This window comes from Cantharellus anzutake (genome assembly GCF_015039405.1).
Source record: "Cantharellus anzutake strain C23 chromosome Unknown EI90scaffold_100, whole genome shotgun sequence".
Classification (NCBI taxonomy): Eukaryota; Fungi; Basidiomycota; class Agaricomycetes; order Cantharellales; family Hydnaceae; genus Cantharellus; species Cantharellus anzutake.
In genome coordinates this window covers 250,116-267,994 of record NW_024067050.1, presented here as the reverse complement: position 1 = coordinate 267,994, position 17,879 = coordinate 250,116, and the positions used below count along the sequence as shown (strand labels likewise).

The window sequence follows — 17,879 nt, the reverse complement described above, 5'->3', positions numbered from 1 at the left end:
AATGACGGTTTCGGAGACAATGGCCCGATAGTTATATGTCAAACACCACAACACTCATATAAAACTCCGGGATTTTTTTGGACAGTTACATACATGTGATTCCTCTGCACATAATGGCAAAGAATGGTCGGTGAAGGAGGAGATATGAGGCAGTTATGGGCATTTGTCCCATTTCTAGGTGTGTCCAATCTCGTGATATATTATAGTACTTGCACCGTCGTCAAGACGAGGATTCATCCATGAATGACGCTGATGTCTGTCATATCCGTGCATACCCGACCCCGACCCGACTTCCGGACCTCCACCCTCTTCACCTCCGGAGTCATAACCTACCGCTGCCGTTCCGATACTCACCTTCGGTCCTGGCAACACACCTCCTCCTACTACTCCGCTCCCCCTTCACAACACCTCCACCCTCCTGTTAACCTCCTATGCTTCCCCCGTCCGCTCCGATACTCACCTTCGGACCTGACTACTCTCCTTTCCGCCACTCTCTCCTCCCTCCGTTACTCCTCCACCACCCTTCCGCCAAGTTACGACCTTCTACCGTTGTTCCGTACTTCGCACTCGGACACCGCTCATACCTTACTCCGAGCCTCCGTCATAGTCCCTACCTCGGACTTTGACTCCACCTCGGCCTTAGTCCATTGCATTGGTGACCTCATACTACGTAAACACCATTGCCAATATTCCTCGGACTTCCAACCCTGCCTCCGTAACCTCCATAAGCTCCGCAACACCCGAGCTTCGCGGACCGCCTTCGGCGCTCTCGCCGCCTGTAATGTATTTCTCGCATTTTCCCTTCATCCCTATTTGGACTACTGCTTCCTTCTATTCTAGCCAGTTAGTCATCATCCCCACTTCCCCTCATCCTCCTGCCCCTCTGGGCCTCGCCCTCTCTACCTCCTTTCGGACGTATCACAGGTCTTGCCCTATGACCTTCGGTACCGCTCCGCTCCCTCTACCCTTTGTTCCCGTTCGGACGTCTTCGTTCCGATTCGGTCACCCTTTGTTCTCTTTGTGCTTTTGCCCCTTCCATTATATATATCGGCGCTTGTACATACTCGTCTTGGTTTCAGTCCGAAATCGACCTGAAATGCCCCCAAGAGACTTCCTGCTCACCTACTGTGAAATTAAGGACCAAATGGACAAACAGCAATGGCACAGCGCTCCGCTTGAGTCGCTGAGGCCAAGGTCCCTCCACGCTAAGTCTCCGATTCCACTCCGGAGTCGTCCGTTTCCGCCCCATTCTAACAATGTCAAGACTTGTCACTACAACAACAACTATCTCAGCGACGATGTTGCTGTCGATGCAGCAAGGTCCATGATGACTTGTAGGACCACGTTGAATCACCCATCCGGCTCTGGCCCATCCGGGTCCGCGCCCCATAAACGGATGAGGAACTGATCCCCTCATATCCCTACCTTCGTCAACGACAGGGCTGTCATTGATTATTAACTTCTTACTTTCGTCAACGACAATGCTGTCATTGATTATCTGCGTTGTACCTTTCCTCTTTCGTCAACGACAACATCATTGATTATTCACTTTCCTCTTCATCGACAACCTCCACTGTCAACATCATCACTGTCAATGATGGTATTTAATGAACTCACAATGACAAGAAAGTCGTTTCATTGTCAACAACTCTGTCGTTGAGATCTGGGTGCATATGTTCCAGCAGAAACTCTAAGTGGGCTTCACCTACAAACTACTATTATAGCCTCCTGCAATGAGTGTGCCCCCATTTGCATACATCTTTTGTATGTAGAACATTAAAATTTTATTTCTTTAAAATGCTTGTTTTCCCCTTGTGTATTTGTGCTTGTACCCTGTCTGTGATTTAATATCACAAGGGAGGAGGATGTGAGGCCCCGGCCCATGTCTATATTCCGCCCACAACATCAATTTGTTTTGTTGTCTGATAATTATGTCGCGACACTAATTTAGCGTCGCGGAAGCTTCTCTATTTATTTGTGCCGAGAATGCATTAGAATGTATATAAACCCTCAGGGTAGCTGTAAAAGGCAGATCAGCCTTTACTTCTACCCCATTAATATACAGCCCATCAAAGCGTATACTTAGACGGACCAACTGAGGCCTGAGGTGAACGGGGGAACGGAACGTACTGTCCCCAAAACAAGTAAGATCCCTTTCACAGAGAAAGCTGACAGGGCGGATGGGTGGTGGGGACGTTGTAGGCAGGCACAGCCGGTACCATGCAAACAAGCCGATTATCGCGATTCTACCACCCACGTCAAGCACCCCACTCCCGAAACACATCTACCATTGTTCCATATATTCCTTCCACGTTTTTCATATTTCTTCCGATTTTTTCAAGCCATTCCCGACCATGGACAACCATCAGTTTCCAAATTGGGCAACTGTCACCCGCACCGCTTCCTCCATATCTCCATCAATTCTCCACCAATCCGGACGAATTTGGTATCGTTGGAAAGCCCTTGTTAACATGAGTCGAACGATGTTACGAGCGACGGATTTGGTTCAGCGGTTGAGGCGATTGCCATGTTTCTTTATTTCCTTAACAACGTCAATATTTCTTTGATATTGCTTTTTTCTTATTTGTTCCTTGTGGATCTGTTGCCGTCCTAAACCCGTCGGATCATTCAGATTTCCACGTATTTCTTTCATATTTATAGTTACCCTCTTCCCTGTATTTACAAAAAGGACTCCCCCAACAGAGAGAGGTGCTCCCCAACAAGAACATGAAGTTCTAGCAGACATTACCAGCGCCCAGAGCGGCAAATACGAAGCCAAAGAGGCTCAAGACATAGTGCAGGGACAGAGTTCCCATCAGTTTGATTTCTAGTGAGATTTACGAGTTTTCTCATTTTTATCACATCGCACCCAGACCATTTCTCCTCCCCCCTTCCTCTTCATCCGGACCTCCCCTGAGCACTCCCAACTCTGTGGCCCCCTCTCTTTCTCGTTAGGGTGGTAGATCCCTTGCCCCCTTACAACGTAGGAGAGTGATCGCAGATGGGCACCTTTTGCAGGGCCGTGACATCAAGCCTGAGGACTTTCTCAATTAATGTGTGTTGTAATGTAGGGATTCCTGATAAGGCAATCCACTTACTTCAGCGGTTATACTCGCAAGACCAGAGGTAAGCTAGAAACTTTTCTGATGATTTTGCTCAATGCACATCTGTGCATATTTATACATACACGAAATGTATTACAATGATATTATACGTAAAATAAACTGTTGTGCAAGTGCGCATATGCAAGCACAGGCAAATGGGAATATTCTAGTGATTTCCCACAACAATCCAGAATGCCCCAGAAGGTTCCGGTGACTCGTGACTTCAACAATGTGTGCCCAGCAGGACTTACTGTACTCACACAACCAACAACCGGTTCCCACGGCCTCCAGTAATTGCCGGAGGCACCCAATCAATTCAGTTGTGTTGATTTTTAATTCAATCCAAGACCTTCGTGTGACGCGTGACCGGTTGTTGGTCGTGTTAGTACAGTATCACAAAATCCCTGCCTCAATCCTGAGGACTTTCTCAATAAGCGCGTGCCCAGCGGGACTTATCGCAAATTCTTGCCTCAAACTCGAGGACTTTCACCAACAGCCACAAAACCAGGGCTATGTACCACGAGAGTTAGGCGGATTTCCTTAATACCTCAGGTGTCCAGGCGAGCTGCCTGGGCTCATAACCTGTAGAAAGTACCAGGTCAACGGCGGTTGGACAACATATAGCAGTTAACTCTTGAATTATATAGAGTAATATAAACATGTGTAAATACATGCGCTGAGGGCCCTTCCTCCAACAGAAATTCCAGTCGTGAATATTGCAGCCTTGTAAGTCCAACGGAATTTTGCAGCGAACAACACAGGATTAGTACAGCGAAAATCTTCCTCTAAACGCAGTGACTGACTAGCCTAACCTGGTAAAATCACCTGACCCCTTGCTGTTGGCCATCAGAGTCACTATCTTGCCTTTCATCTCTCTTTTTAGCGCTGCACATCCATACCTTTGGATTGCTTGGCCCGTTTCAATTTTATTGCTACTCGAAAGCCGAATCAACAAGGTGCTCATGGGTCAAAGACATCAGCTCTATGTGGTAGCGCGGATCGGTGGGGCATACCGGCGCATTGTTGGATTGCATCATCAGTGGTACTACGGTAGGGTCTAATCGCGAGAGTTTTCGGGCTCTTTTTTTGTCCCCATCAATCATATTACCAGGGAAAGCTGCACTTGAAGGCGCCGTACGATTCATGAAGGCATGCCAACATCCTTTCAATATTCATTCCATACTTTCGGAATTATATCATGTGGACCTCGATTCAGTCCCTGAAGACCTGAATCCGTGCCCTTTTATAGCGTCACTGCTCTGGGGCTGCATATCGAACCGCGTCACTGCATCGGCACCTTCTCTGGGATGTCAGAATACGGATATGATCTCAGACAAGGGTGGGAAAGCCTCTTTGCGCCGCTGCTAGGCTCTCTACGAAATCTTATCGCCCTTTTCCAGACAATAATGATGGCATCACCGTATTCGACATCACAGACCCTTCCAATCCACGCTACTGCTTCGTTAGTGTCAGTGGTCTTGAGGCGGCGATAATCGATAAATGCGATGCATTCGTACCTCTGACTGGGAAAACTTATGGGAGGGCTTATTATCCATCCGGGCAGGTCCCCAGGACCGCTGGAGACCGGGGATGGGAGCAAGCAGTGGCTGCCGCTATCGGGTCGATTAAGGAGTTTGAAACAATTCCGTACGAAACTCTGAAGCTTTGTTGGCCCCACGAGTTTGGTCGTAACATTCCTGCCGGACACGATGGTGGATTAAGTGGGCAGCGAGAGCGAGCTGTCCCTCCGACCCTATCTCTTTATGCCCTCATGAAAATCCCATGTACAGAATGGACACAGGTCCCAGAGCAGGTGGTCAGGGCTTGTGCCAAAATTTCAGGTGCCCACAACCAATATCCTGAGCCACTCACGCAACGCCTGCTGTCGGTTCTCAAGGAGGGAGTGCTCGATCTAGGCGGCATCTCGATTACACTCACAGAAGTCATCCAAATAGTCCATGGTATCCCTTTCTTGGCACAGAACACTCTTTATCTCAACCTCTCGACCTGGATGAATCCCGAGGGAGGATTGGTAAAACTTTCTGATCTTGCAGCGCTGAGACAATGCTTCCCCCAGCTCCTCTGCGTGAATGCCATAGGGAATCAGCATTTCCATGCCGTATCAGTCTCGGAATGGTACGAAAGCGATTCTCCCTCGTTTGTCATATTTCGGTACGAGAAGCAGTTCGAGTGTAAGTTTGTCATTGTGGACTTTGCTTACTATTGAGCTGACACGGCGGGGCACAGTTGGTTCTTACAAGCCTCTTAGACTCTTCGGATCTCAGGCATCTCATCCACCCCCATTCCGCATTCTTACTCGGTTAAAGCCCTTATGGCCCGGAGAACAGGATTATGTCTTACGTTTTGGACAGCCATTCTTCCCCCAGGACCAGTGATGTTCCGTGTCATATATCACTTTTTGAGGGCATTCGATGATCCGGAAGATTATGACCCTCGTAGTCTAGTGAGGAGGTGCATCATGCGGTCAATCCTAGCCATCGTGGATGATTCTGCGATCCCAGTTCTGATGCCTGCTGTGATTGTCGATCACACGCTTCCATGCACGGGTTGGACACTTGTGATGGACGACCCATTCCAGAAACTGGGGGGAAGAGATGATGCCTGGAAATATGCCTTTGTGCGGTCTACTTCAGAAGCTAGCGAACCCGAAGTTATGGGATTCGAAGGCTTTCTGTTGTCACTTGGTACCAACAAAGCGAACGACTCAAAGACGCTGAAGATTGTTACGGCTCTTCAAGATATATTTAAATCAATGGAATTACTTGCAGGAAGTCAGGTAAAGTGTCTCCTTGCCCGTCCAAATGGGGTAGGGGAGCCAGATAGAAGGGAGTAATGCATTCCGTGACTGTTACTCTTTTTCCACATCGATCTCTTCCCTCCACCATCCCATGGACTTGGGGTATATTACTGCGACAGTGTGGAATGTTCATGCCCAAGATCTTGACTTGCTAAGCGTGTAATCATCTCACCGCTATGCAGATGAGGTACATATGACATAATGGCGCCATCGGAATTAAGGTCCCTTGCAAGGTTCTGCAGGTCGACCACCTTTGTGCAACGTTCTTGCTCTCTTGCTGCCCATAGCGTCGTCTCCTTAATTACCTGGCACTTTTCAATTTTAATTGCTACTCCACAATTGAATCTGCGAGGTGCTCATGGGTCAAAGACATCAGCTCTATGTGGTAGCATGCATCGGCTTACCAGCGCATTATTGGTCCGCACCACCAGTGATACCACGGTAAGGGTCTGGTCACGAGAGTTATGTACCTTCCTGTTAACTGTGTTATACAGGGATCCGGGAGAAGGCACCGCACGATTCATGAGGGCATGCCAACACTCTTTCAATGTTCATTCCACACTTTCCATAATGTAAGGTCTCAGTTGATTGTGAGGAAGCTGCGGGGCTCCTTACTATTGAAATTTATGAACTAGCGTCGTGTAAGCGCTGGTAACACATTTGCACATTGTTAGTTATTACTACAGTGTGCAACAAGACTAAGATTATCTCACCTCAGTTCTAGATACGTGAACTGAGGGGAGAGAGAGTGAGAGAAATTTCGTCATCGTGGCTTTTAAGCCATCCATGACAGTGTGAGTTGTCCATCAACATAGACTCCAAAAACGGAAGCATCGGGCAATCTTTCAAGGGAATGTCCGTGCGCAAGAAATATGGTCCGACGGACTCAATGGACGGTCCACAGCGTACCAAGAAACAAGAGATTTCAACACTTAGGAAATCTCATTCGTCTTTTAAAGTTGGTATAACCGTATGTGATATCATAGACCCTTCCAATCCAAGCTAATGCTTCGTCAATGTTTGGGGGCAGTAGTAGAAGAATGCGATGAATTCATACCTCTGATCGGGGAAATTTATGTGAAGGCTCGTCATTATCTGGAAGAACCCCTCAAAACCGATGACGATGGGCAAGCAGTGTTGGGAGTAACAGCCCAACGCCACAGGCGGTCAGGGGAAAATCCACTCGGCTGGAAAACCTGGACCGTACAATCGCATTTTTGGGGGGAAGGCGTCGCGACGCCATAGTAACTTAAGGTTACAAGTGGCGCTGGGGCAATGTGCCCTTGTTCCTTTGTTCCAGTTCAGTTTCACGTTTCTCTCCTTTGTCTAGCATGTAGCCCTTGCTGCTTTGGCGGACGACGCAAGCGGCGTGAGCACTCATTGACTATGTATTTAAGGACTCGGCCTGTAGATGCGGATACCATACTACACGGTATCCGACTGCTGTCGCCGGTTCTCATGGAGGGAGTATTCGGTCTAGCTAGGCGATATCTCGATCAAACTTACGGGAGTCGTTCAGGCGGTCCATGTTTTAGCGATATGTTGCTCAGTTCCATAGTACGCGAATTGGGGAAAGACGTAAAGGGAATTTTCGCGCTTTATAAGCGAAGCACTTGCTTTGAATGGCGCAGCTGCCAACAGCCATAGCAGCGAGTTTACCAAGAAAGGTAACACGACGCCACAGACTCAACTCCGTGAGTCAGGTCACAGCGTACGTCGATATCTACACCATAATATCCCTGCTTTGTCACGGAAGACTCTTTACCTCCCTCTCGACCTGGGAGATCCGGAAAACTGTCTGTCTGGTCTTGGATGGTACGAAAGCAATTGTCTCTCATTTTTCATACTCCGGCATGAGACATGAGATGCCCGTTGTTGGACTTTGCTTACTCTCGAGCTGATAAGGCGTGGGGGCGACAGCCAGTTGCTACGAGCTTCCTTAACTTTATAGTTCTCAGGCATCTCGGATACCCCCATTTTGCATCTTCATTCGGTCAAAACTCAGGTGGCCCGACAAACAGGATTATGTCCTACGATTTGAACAGCCAGTTCCCCCCTTAATACTAGTGATATTGCAAGGAATTTATGACTATGTGAAGACTGGACCTCCGTGACCGGGAGTGGCACGGGTCAACCCTGGATAATCCCGCGATTCCAGTTTTCTGGTGCCTGCCAAGGGGTGTCGGATCGGCGAATGCCGAACACATGGTATGGGAGGGAGGGTGTCATCAAGGTGTGACGAACTTATTTTTGGCGGAAATTTTAGATTAGGTTATGGAGTGTATGTACAATGTAAATTGTTAGTCGGGTAATATCAAAAAGGGTGAATCAATATTTGCGTGGACGTTTGGGGGCTCTACCAAAATCGTGGGATCCACAATTCCACCCTGGGGGAATATATGATCCAAGCCCTTGACAAGCTCGATGAAACTAACGAAAATAATGAGTATTTGTTGTCAAAGTCGAAGTATTCAAGTTGACTGACCCAAACTGTCTCACATCCTGGCTTCGGACAGCGTACGACATTAGACCCATTAGTGATTTCATCCGCTGTAACTTCCACATCACAGCACCTGTGGAGAGCAGTCACCAGCTGCTGTACCAAGCGCATAGGACGCCCACTTTGATGCACAGCAGGTAGGCTGGTTTGGATAGACTCGTTGGCAGATAACAGCAGGCCCGGGCTTGGATGGGGGACTAAGGGATCAGGGGGCAAGGGATTGGTATCATGGGCTTGTTGTAGACTATCTTCAACATTGGAATTCATCTGAGAGCTCGCTGCACTTGACCCTTCTAGATCGGTAGTCCGGAGAGCAAGTCGGGTGCTGTGAGCTTCGGATATCACAAAATGCGGCTTACGCTGCTTCCGACGCCTCACTTCCATGCGGTTTGCTGTATGGCGATTGTCCCAGAGTACCTTGAGTCCTTCTATTTCAAAATTAGTGATCGCAAGCTCCATAGGAGGGAGCGCAGGGGAATGCTTAGCGCGATAGTGAGCATCCTGATTGTATCTCCAAACTGCACTTGATCCTTTTGGACAGCGAGAACATTTAACTGGGACATTACCACATGGGTTGGCTTGGGATGGGGTGCTCGCAGGCCCATATGAGAATTTGGCAAGCCTAGCACAAGTTGACTTGGCGAAGTCGACACCGATTGTTCCCTTTTGCATCCGGAGAACAAACCGGCTGGGCTTGAGACAGAGACCAGTAAATGTAATAACAACCCCAGGCTGGATGGCGCAAGGGCACGTGAGATATCAAAAAAAGAATTTTTGATTTCGAAACCAACTAGAGAATTTTTTACCGCGAAAATATCGGGGAAGAGTGAAGACCCTTAACTCCCTGAATCACGTGCGGCCGTTACTCCCCGAGTTTGAATTGATATTAACACTTTATAGAGAAATAAATTTGCACTGTGGTATCGGTGTCACTGGTTGCCTAGTGGCTAAATTGTTGTTCGGTGTTTGGAGTATTGAATGTGCTGGAGTTTGATTCTCTGCAGTGGAATTATACTTTCTTTTGCCTGCCTGCGGTTCACAAGTTGAAGTTGAACCATGATGATGCAATACTTATACAAAGTCATAGAAGGACCTTAATATCAATGAATCGACTTGAATGGGGAGGCCCAAAACAAATAAACAAACAAACAGACAAACCAACAAAACAAAACAAAACAACAACGACGAAAAATAACCCCAAGCGGGATTTGAACCAAAGCACCCCCATCCGATATAACAGACCAGCTACAGCCGAACCACTGGGCAACCAGCACAGGCTATAGCAATGTTGGAAATCATTTTCCCATAACACTTAAAATATCAATTCAAACTAAGGGAGTATGATCAGCACGTGATTCAGGGCCGTTCTCGCTTACTCCCTGATATTATCAAACAAATATCGGATTCAAACTCTGGGACCAAAAATAAAATCTATCTTCTTCACGTGCCCTTGCGCCATCCAGCTGGGGTTGTTATTACATTTACTGACAGAGACCACAAGGCTCACTAGAACGGTCGATGGAAGAGTCATAAAGGACATGAGCAGCAATGTGTGCAAGGAGTTTTGGAGTATTCTCGGTCAGCGCATGACAACGTGGGCATGAATTGGTGTTAGTATCCGAGGTTTCATGTTCCATTCCTTCAACTTCGCATGCAAAACACACTCTCCATCAGCAAAAGTCCGTTATGCTCCGGAGCATCAGGAGTGGCTGGAGCATGTGGGAGACAAAACAGCAGATTGGGCACTCCTGGAGCCAATAGTGTTCTCCTGGGAGGGGGTTCAGGAGCGGCTGGGAGTGGTGAGGAGTATGCAATGTGCCAGGAGCAGTGGGAGGAAAATTTTGGTCTCTAAAAAGTTGAAAAAAATAAATTTAGCGAAAAAAATCAAAAAAAATTCAGGAACTATAGTGCCTTTAAAGTGCTTTCAGGACATATAATTATTTGCGAAATTGAGGAAGAAATGATGGAGAAAAATGGAAAATACTTTCGGAGACCCGAGAAGTAATGAGAACTGAATTGATGGGAAAGTCTGAAAATTGAATAGGAAAGTGAGGGGAAGCCCTTGTAGCATTGTTATTTTCTGCTGTTGTGATTTTCCCTGATTCTTCTTGGTCTCACTCCCAGCTGCTCCTGGACCCTCCCAGGAGCTTTCAGGAGCTTCCAGGAGTATTGAGGAGCAGCTGGGAATGAGACCAAGAAGAATCAGGAAAAATCACAACAGCAGAAAATAACAATGCTACAAGGCTTCCCCTCACTTTCCTATTCAATTTTCAGACTTTCCCATCAATTCAGTTCTCATTATTTCTTGGGTCCCTGAAAGTATTTTCCATTAGCTGCTCCTGGACCCTCCCAGGAGCTTCCAGGAGTATCCAGGAGCAGCTGGGAGTGAGACCAAGAAGAATCAGGAAAAATTAGAACAGCAGAAAATAACGATGCTGCAAGGCTTCCCCTCACTTTCCCATTCAATTTTCAGACTTTCCCATCAATTCAGTTCTCATTATTTCTCGGGTCTCCGAAAGTATTTTCCATTTTTCTCCATCATTTCTTCCTCAATTTCGCAAATAGTTATATATCCTGAAAGCACTTCAAAGGCACTACAGTTCCTGAATTTTTTTTGATTTTTCCCTAATTATTTTTTCAACTTTTTAGAAGTCCCTATTTTTCAAATTTTCCTCATTTCCCTCTATATTCCCCCCTCATTCTCCCCCTCATTTCCCCCTCATTCTCCCCCTCATTTCCCCCTCATTTCCCCCTCATTTCCCCCCTCATTTCCCCCTCATTTCCCCCTCATTTCCCCCTCATTTCCCCCCTCATTCTCCCCCATTTCCCCCTCCTCCATATTCTGCAAGTCCGAAAGTGATTAAGTTGCCAGATTAATCATATATCAGGCCATAAATTTTGACTGTGTATTGGTGAGTCTCAGTGTCCTTGATGTATAGTATAGTATTTGATCTAAATGTTAAGTAGTGTCTTGTTGTGTTAGTCTTGTGGTAGGAGGTATTCATGGGGAGTCTTCCCTCTTTTTTTTCCTTCTCATTTTCAAATGCTCCAGGAGCTCCCAGAAGCTTCTCACCCCTATACATTTTGAAGCATTAAACTGGATATGTTTGTGCACAAAGCAATGCTCCATGCCCTCCTGGGAGTGCCCTGGAGTACCTGACCAACTCTGGAGGAAACAAGCTGTTCCTGGACCGGCCAATCTCCTCCTGATTCTCCCAGTGCTCCCCATACTCCGGAGCACTCAGGAGCATAACAATTTTTTGCTGATGTCCCTGTAAACCAGGTCAGAGAAATCCTTCTCAACCATTTTGTAACAGCGCACCTTCAATCTTATAAGGAAAATCCTCTGTCAGATGGGTTTCAACAAGTCCACGGATTTCTTCTGCTGTGAGACTTTGAAACATTTTTGCAGCAAGATCGCGCAGCTCACTGCTTTGGAATCCATATGCAATGGAACGTGGTAAGGCATCTCCATGTTCCTCAACAAGTCCTGGACTAATCTGTTGCAGATATCTTCCAGGAACATTGAGGCTCGCGTCATTTCCACTTGCCCACTTCCAATCACCCTCCTTCCCATCTGAAAATACGATATTTGCAGGCTTCAAACTGAGGATTTGGATGCCAATAGACACTGTACTTTCGGGGAGAATATCTTTGTCCACATATGTCTGAACATTTCCGTCCACTTTGATTGAATTGACCTGAGCAATTGCCAGGAAGGGGACTCCCTCACATTGTAGGATGGTTGCAACGGCATCCTGAACAAGGATGCAATGTGCTTCTGTGAGTGTACCATCTCCAACATGATGGCTTAGGATCGGTGTAGGTTGGGCAAATTTTGAGATGTTTGCCACCCTCCTCAATCGGTCCGTGGAACCTGACTCGCTTGAATACTTTGTGAACTTGCGCAGGACCCTTGCCTTGTGTACTCGCTTCCCATCAGGCAATTCGATGGTACAACTGAGCCCAATCTGGCGTGCACATTCTTCATCTGCTAAATCCAATAACCCGAACATCGATGTTCCAGATGGGATAAGGCTTTTTTGACTTGGAGGTTGTGTTTGCGACATTTGGGTGAGCTCTTCTCCGTCGTCATCATGGTCCCATGTGCTACTGATCCGAAAGGGTTCAACAAGTCGGCCCCCATTTGAGATTCCAGATTTCTGAACTTCATTGCCGGACTAAACTCAGCAAGATCGTCATCATTTTCCACAAGAAGACAGCCCGCTTTCCATGCTGAGGCTAGGTGCACGTTGGCAAGATGTACATTGCCTTTCCATGAGGCTGGATTGATGTGATCCACTTTTTGTTCAACACCCGCTGTGTCACTGATCCCCTGAAGCCTTAGTCGACGTGGTCCTCGGTCCCATTCCAGGTGTTGGGATAATATCGCATGACATTCCACTGCACCAGAGACACGGTTAGAAAGGCTGTAAGTGCTAACATTCACATTATAGCCATTCTCTGCCCGAATGAATCCAAATATCCATTCTAACCTGTCGGTGCCCAGAAGGACAATGAAGAATTTCCCATCCGGATCTTCAAGCTTCGCTTTTGCAACACAAAAGTAAGCATTTTTGACCATTATCTGTATGTCCCGATAGAGAGCCGCTGGGATGTATGCTGAACGCATGTTTTCATGCGTGAAGAATACATATGCTACATGAGCCGCAGCACTGAGGCATTTTAACTGATCATGTAGGCTAAGCTCGACATTGATATATGGAAGTATGAGCCATCGGAGCAGCTTTGAATGCCGGTTCAAAGCAGTGCGGTCCTGGCGGTGAATGGGGTTATCCGTGGATGAAGGAGGTGAGAGTGACCAAATTAATTGCATCAAATTAATCATTGTTGTGACATCTTGCTTGTCTGCCACATTGAGAAGGTTATTGATGCGGTTTATGGGAATGCTTGCTGATTCAAGTTGTCTTCGGAGGAGTGAGGGTGTAATTTGGGTGGAACCGACTCTGATACCTTTGGGATGGAGGTGAGCATGCCGCAAACGTTTCATGACATGTTTGTAATCCTTATCGGATGTGATATCATCATCTCCAACCATCATGTTTAGAAGGTGGAGGTCGTGAAGGAGTGGGTATATGGGTGAGAATGCTGACAAGGGGGACTTTTCTGTGAGAGCTACAAGTGCTTTCCCACATCGCGATTCCCCATCGGATGCAAGACAATACACCCGGCCACCTATTAGAGACGTCTCCTCTTTGCATGCTCCCCATGCCAACCGAAGGAGATCTGCATGTTGTTCAGCTGTCTCGCTTTTGCATGTTGCACTGATGAGAAAGGGCCGTGCAATATATTCTTGGTGGCTTTTGGTGAGGGCACCAATTGCTCCAACTGTTGCCTAATCCCGCTGTCATCAGTTTCCCGCCTATGCCACCAAAACCTTCAACTTACCTCTGTCCCTAGGTGGATGCGCTTCTCCGACAGCTCTTCACATATAACTTGAGCATCATCCAAGTTGTGGAAGGTGTATGGGCAGGAGCTTGAATGTTCGCGGCAAAGGCCAATGACAGAATTGGTCCAGGGACACCAGTCCAGCCCTTCTTTGACTTTTATCTCATCAAACATACAGACAAGTCCAACTCTCCCTTTCCCTGTCAGAGTGCAGTGTTCATAGGCTGATTCAATGTTCCGTGTAAGCTTGTCCAGTTTTGGGAAAACTGCGGATGCAAGTATTGAAGTTATGCAATGTTTTCGGACTGTTGTTAGGCCTGGAGTCCCTAGGGCAGCGTGTGCAAACTCGGCAACTCTTGCTCCCCCTAGTCGATACAGCACAATGCTTATTAGGTGTTCTTCTTCTGTGTAAGCTGGACGGTAAGTTCCTAATGTCGCTCTTGTGAGAAGCTGAATTATCCCTCTAATTCCGTGCTTGTTTCGAAGTGCAGACTGCACAAGAATGTTGATATGAGGGACATTGCATTGGCTTACAGCCATAGCGAATCTCTTGTAATCCAAGTTTGATGTGGTGAGCACTTCCAGTTTGTGGTTGCGATTGAGACTGCCCAATTTGAGTTCATTAATTTGACGATCTTTTCGTCTAAGCAACTCTATGAGTCTCCTCATACCCAAGTACTTGTATGGAGTACTCTCAGGGACACCCTGGGAAATGCGGTCCTGTATGCATGCAATGGGCAGCTGCTGCTTCAATTTTCGACATTTGTGGCAAGGATTCCCATCCCTTGTGCAGGTTGCGGAGTAAATCGTGAGCATCCCATTGTTAATGAGCACAGTCATTGACATAGCCAAATGTTCATACTCTAGCCATGGCCACTCTGTGAACGGAGTCTGTCCTTCAGGCACTGTCACCTGAAATCCAGAGCAATAGTGGTGAGGGCCCAAATGTGTGAATGAATGCGGGCTATCCGAGGCTGAATCTGAATCTGAATCCAGTATGATAGGTTTCAAGCGTGCGCCTTCTTTCACTTGTGGCAACACAATTTCCGACTCGGAGTGGTTCCATGTATCACATGGCATTGGTGAAGAGTTCTTGGGGAACCTATAGTGGCCAAGTTGGATGCACATCTGGCAAAGGATGAGTCGGAACTTACAGTTTTTCTACTTCATTTAATAGAACTTTAATCCGTGTTTCAAGGAGGACCTCAGACACCAACCCATGGCCAACAAAGAATTGCAGTGTGCGACAAAGACCTGGTTGTTGATGTGGCAGCCCGACGCCACATGAGGACAAAGGGGAGGCGGAGCTGCAGGCAAAGCGTTGCCATGTGGCAAACCCTTAGTCGCACAAAGCGCCGGAGGCGCTAGTTTCACCTTTGTTATTCGCTTTGTTGTATAGTTAGATAGACACAAAAGAGCGAGGATTACCCGAGCGCGACGCTCAACCCCGTCCGACACCGCACCCCAGGTAAGTCCTCAACCTTATAGATTGTACATAGTTTACATCTTGCCTAACATAAAACCCCGTTTGACATCGCGCTCTAGACACCGCGCTCTAGTCTTCCTCCCGCTGATTTACAGGTTATCAGCTCAGTACAACTCTACCCCAGCACTGCGCAAAGCCTACCGCCCGGCACCGCTGAACTGTTGTCTGACACGACTGCCCAGTTCTGACTTGCCACACCCACCGCCCGGCACTGCTGAATTTTTTGTCTGAAACGACTGCCCAGTTCTGACTCGCCGCACTTCTATTCTGGTTGTAACACCGAAGAACCATGACTACCGCCCTGCTCAAAGATTCTGCCATTGACAAGGCCGTTCTTACCATCCCCAAACTAAAAGGACGAGATGACTGGATCCTGTGGTCTGGGAACCTCGAAATAGCCATGGACCACACCTGGGACTTCATTGAAGGCAGCAACACCACAGCTCCTGATGCGTCCAAAGTAACTGAACACCAAGATTGGGTAATTGGGGATCGGAATGCTTGTCGAAGGATCTGGCTCTCACTTGATGAATCAATCCAACGCAATGCCTTTCCACACAGGAAAAGCTCCGCTGCCATCCTGTTCAAGGCCCTCAAGGATGAATATGAGGACTCTGGATCCACAGCGGAATTCTATGCCAGACAGAGCTATGACAACGCTAAGCTCAGCGACTACAACTCAGTTTCAGAATACCTGACAGCCCTTATCAATTTTGCCTACCTGGTCAACAAGGAAGTGACTGACAACGAGGACCGCATTGGAAATCGTTCGATCGCCATGCGCCTCATCCATACACTCCCACCCTGCATGCGTACACTACAAACAATGCTCCTCGATACTCCTCTTCCAAAGGGTGTGAAGTGGAACTTGGATGATCTCAAGAGAAGGGTACAAGCCGATGAACGTCGCGCACGCGCAGCGGGAGAGAACCTGGGGACCAAATCCGACTCACTCCAAACCCCAAAGGCACTCGCTGCTGAGGGGGAACGACCTAAAGGGAAGAGGAAGGACCCAAATGACCCCATCTGGCTCTCCCGGCAGACTTGCTGGAAGTGTGGACAGACAGGCCACATTCGTTCTAAATGTACCGCAATGCAAGAAGAAAAGGATGCGTACCGGGAAAAGAAAGCCGCAGAACAAAATGGCAGTGCCAACGTTACTACTGTCAGTACTGTCAGTACCATGCCAGCAGGCATTGAGATGGCCATGTGTGCCACCGCATTGGGGAACGAACCTCCCACTGCCAGACCTAAGAACAGTGTTAGCTCCATTTGTGCTGAATACATCACTGACACTGCCCTGGTAGCGGACAAACCCACGGATACCGTAAAAGCGTGGATTGTGGATTCTGGCTGCAGCAACCATTTCTGCCCAAACAGGACGGAATTTCTTGATTACACACCTTTCACTACCCTGCGACACATCCGGCTTGGCAATGCCAGTACAATCCCCTCACTTGGACAGGGAACAGTCTTGATCCCCTGCACCGCAAACGGAAAGATTGTCCATCGCAAAGTCTTGGAAGTACAGTATGTGCCTGAACTGGCTTACGGTCTTCTCTCCTGCCGGGTCTTGATCTGCCGTGGAATACGAGTAACCTTTGATGAGGGAACCAACACCTGCAAAATCTCGAAGTCTGGAACCTTAATCGCCGAGTCGCTAACAGAGTTGGGGCCATTGTTCTACCTAAACCAACCACAGTTGTCATCTCCCAAGGCCTCTCAGCTAGATAATGGACCAGCCGCAATGACCACTGCACCTTCTTTTGACCTCTTGCACAAGCGACTGGCCCACCCAGGGAAGGAATCACTTCGCACCATGATCAAGGAAGGGGCTGTGCTCGGTGTTGATGGAACCCGGAATGAGTCTGAAGACTTTGATTGCGAAGCCTGCATCAGGGGGGAAATGGTGAGGGGTTCTTTCGCAAAGGGCCATGACATTGCGACCACACGCTTTGGCCGAGTACACTCGGATATTTGTGGCCCGATGGAAGTCCTATCACTTGGGAAGAAACAGTATTTTTGCACGCTGGTTGATGACAGGACGAACTTTACCTGGTTTTATCCCTGTGCGCTAAAGTCAGACTTTACCCCTTGGTTTGCCAAGATGGACACCTTCTTTGCGAACCAGTTTGGGACACATGTCAAAATACTGAGGACCGACCGAGGGGGAGAATATGTGAATGGAGCTCTGGAGAAGTATTGCGCAGAGAAAGGAATCGGTGTGGAGTTGACGGTCCCTCATACCCCTGAACAGAATGGTGTCGCGGAACGGACAAACAGGAGGATTCTGGACAAAGGGCGTACCCTGATGAAGGATGCACATGCACCCGATTTTCTCTGGGCAGATGCCCTCGCGACTGCTACCTATGCAATCAACCGCATGGTGGATAGTCGCTCTGATAGAATCACCCCTTTTGAACGACTCTATGGAAAGAAACCCAATGTCTCTCACATGAGGGTTTGGTATGCCGATGTTTTCATCCATAGACCAAAAGATCTAGGAGCGCTAAAGCTGGGGGAGCGCGGAAAATTGGTGAAGTTTTTGGGCTACCCCGAAGG

General features: G+C 47.8%; 4 protein-coding genes across 4 annotated transcripts; 2 read left to right on the top strand and 2 right to left on the bottom strand.

Moving 5' to 3' along the window:
- Positions 1 to 3,771: 3,771 nt before the first annotated feature.
- Positions 3,772 to 5,776, top strand: EI90DRAFT_113459 (uncharacterized protein). The gene is made up of 5 exons (XM_039051535.1): positions 3,772 to 3,919; positions 3,988 to 4,154; positions 4,216 to 4,443; positions 4,505 to 5,276; positions 5,390 to 5,776. The coding sequence occupies exons 2-5, from the start codon at positions 4,067 to 4,069 to the stop codon at positions 5,427 to 5,429; spliced, it is 1,128 nt and encodes a 375-aa protein (XP_038909685.1). The 5' UTR covers positions 3,772 to 3,919; positions 3,988 to 4,066; the 3' UTR covers positions 5,430 to 5,776.
- On the top strand, positions 5,352 to 6,040 carry EI90DRAFT_113505 (uncharacterized protein). Its single transcript, XM_039051536.1, has one exon. The coding sequence runs from the start codon at positions 5,437 to 5,439 to the stop codon at positions 5,956 to 5,958; it is 522 nt and encodes a 173-aa protein (XP_038909684.1). The 5' UTR covers positions 5,352 to 5,436; the 3' UTR covers positions 5,959 to 6,040.
- A 2,182-nt stretch (positions 6,041 to 8,222) lies between these two features.
- EI90DRAFT_3133299 (uncharacterized protein) lies at positions 8,223 to 9,094 on the bottom strand (the record flags this gene model as incomplete). Its single annotated transcript, XM_039064566.1, has 3 exons — positions 8,223 to 8,352; positions 8,408 to 8,495; positions 8,545 to 9,094. The coding sequence occupies 3 exons, from the start codon at positions 9,092 to 9,094 to the stop codon at positions 8,223 to 8,225; spliced, it is 768 nt and encodes a 255-aa protein (XP_038909683.1).
- A 3,322-nt stretch (positions 9,095 to 12,416) lies between these two features.
- Positions 12,417 to 14,647, bottom strand: EI90DRAFT_2942154 (uncharacterized protein; the record flags this gene model as incomplete). The annotated part of the gene is made up of 2 exons (XM_039055275.1): positions 12,417 to 13,778; positions 13,832 to 14,647. The coding sequence occupies 2 exons, from the start codon at positions 14,645 to 14,647 to the stop codon at positions 12,417 to 12,419; spliced, it is 2,178 nt and encodes a 725-aa protein (XP_038909682.1).
- Positions 14,648 to 17,879: the final 3,232 nt, after the last annotated feature.

Excerpts from the sequence above, each read along its gene's own strand:
- EI90DRAFT_113459 (XM_039051535.1), top strand. The coding sequence starts at position 4,067 with ATGGGTCAAAGACATCAGCTCTATGTGGTAGCGCGGATCGGTGGGGCA. Across the intron at positions 4,155-4,215 it reads GCATCATCAGTGGTACTACG|GGAAAGCTGCACTTGAAGGC; the intron begins GTAGGGTCTAAT and ends TCATATTACCAG. Across the intron at positions 5,277-5,389 it reads CCCTCGTTTGTCATATTTCG|GCATCTCATCCACCCCCATT; the intron begins GTACGAGAAGCA and ends TTCGGATCTCAG.
- EI90DRAFT_113505 (XM_039051536.1), top strand. The coding sequence starts at position 5,437 with ATGGCCCGGAGAACAGGATTATGTCTTACGTTTTGGACAGCCATTCTT.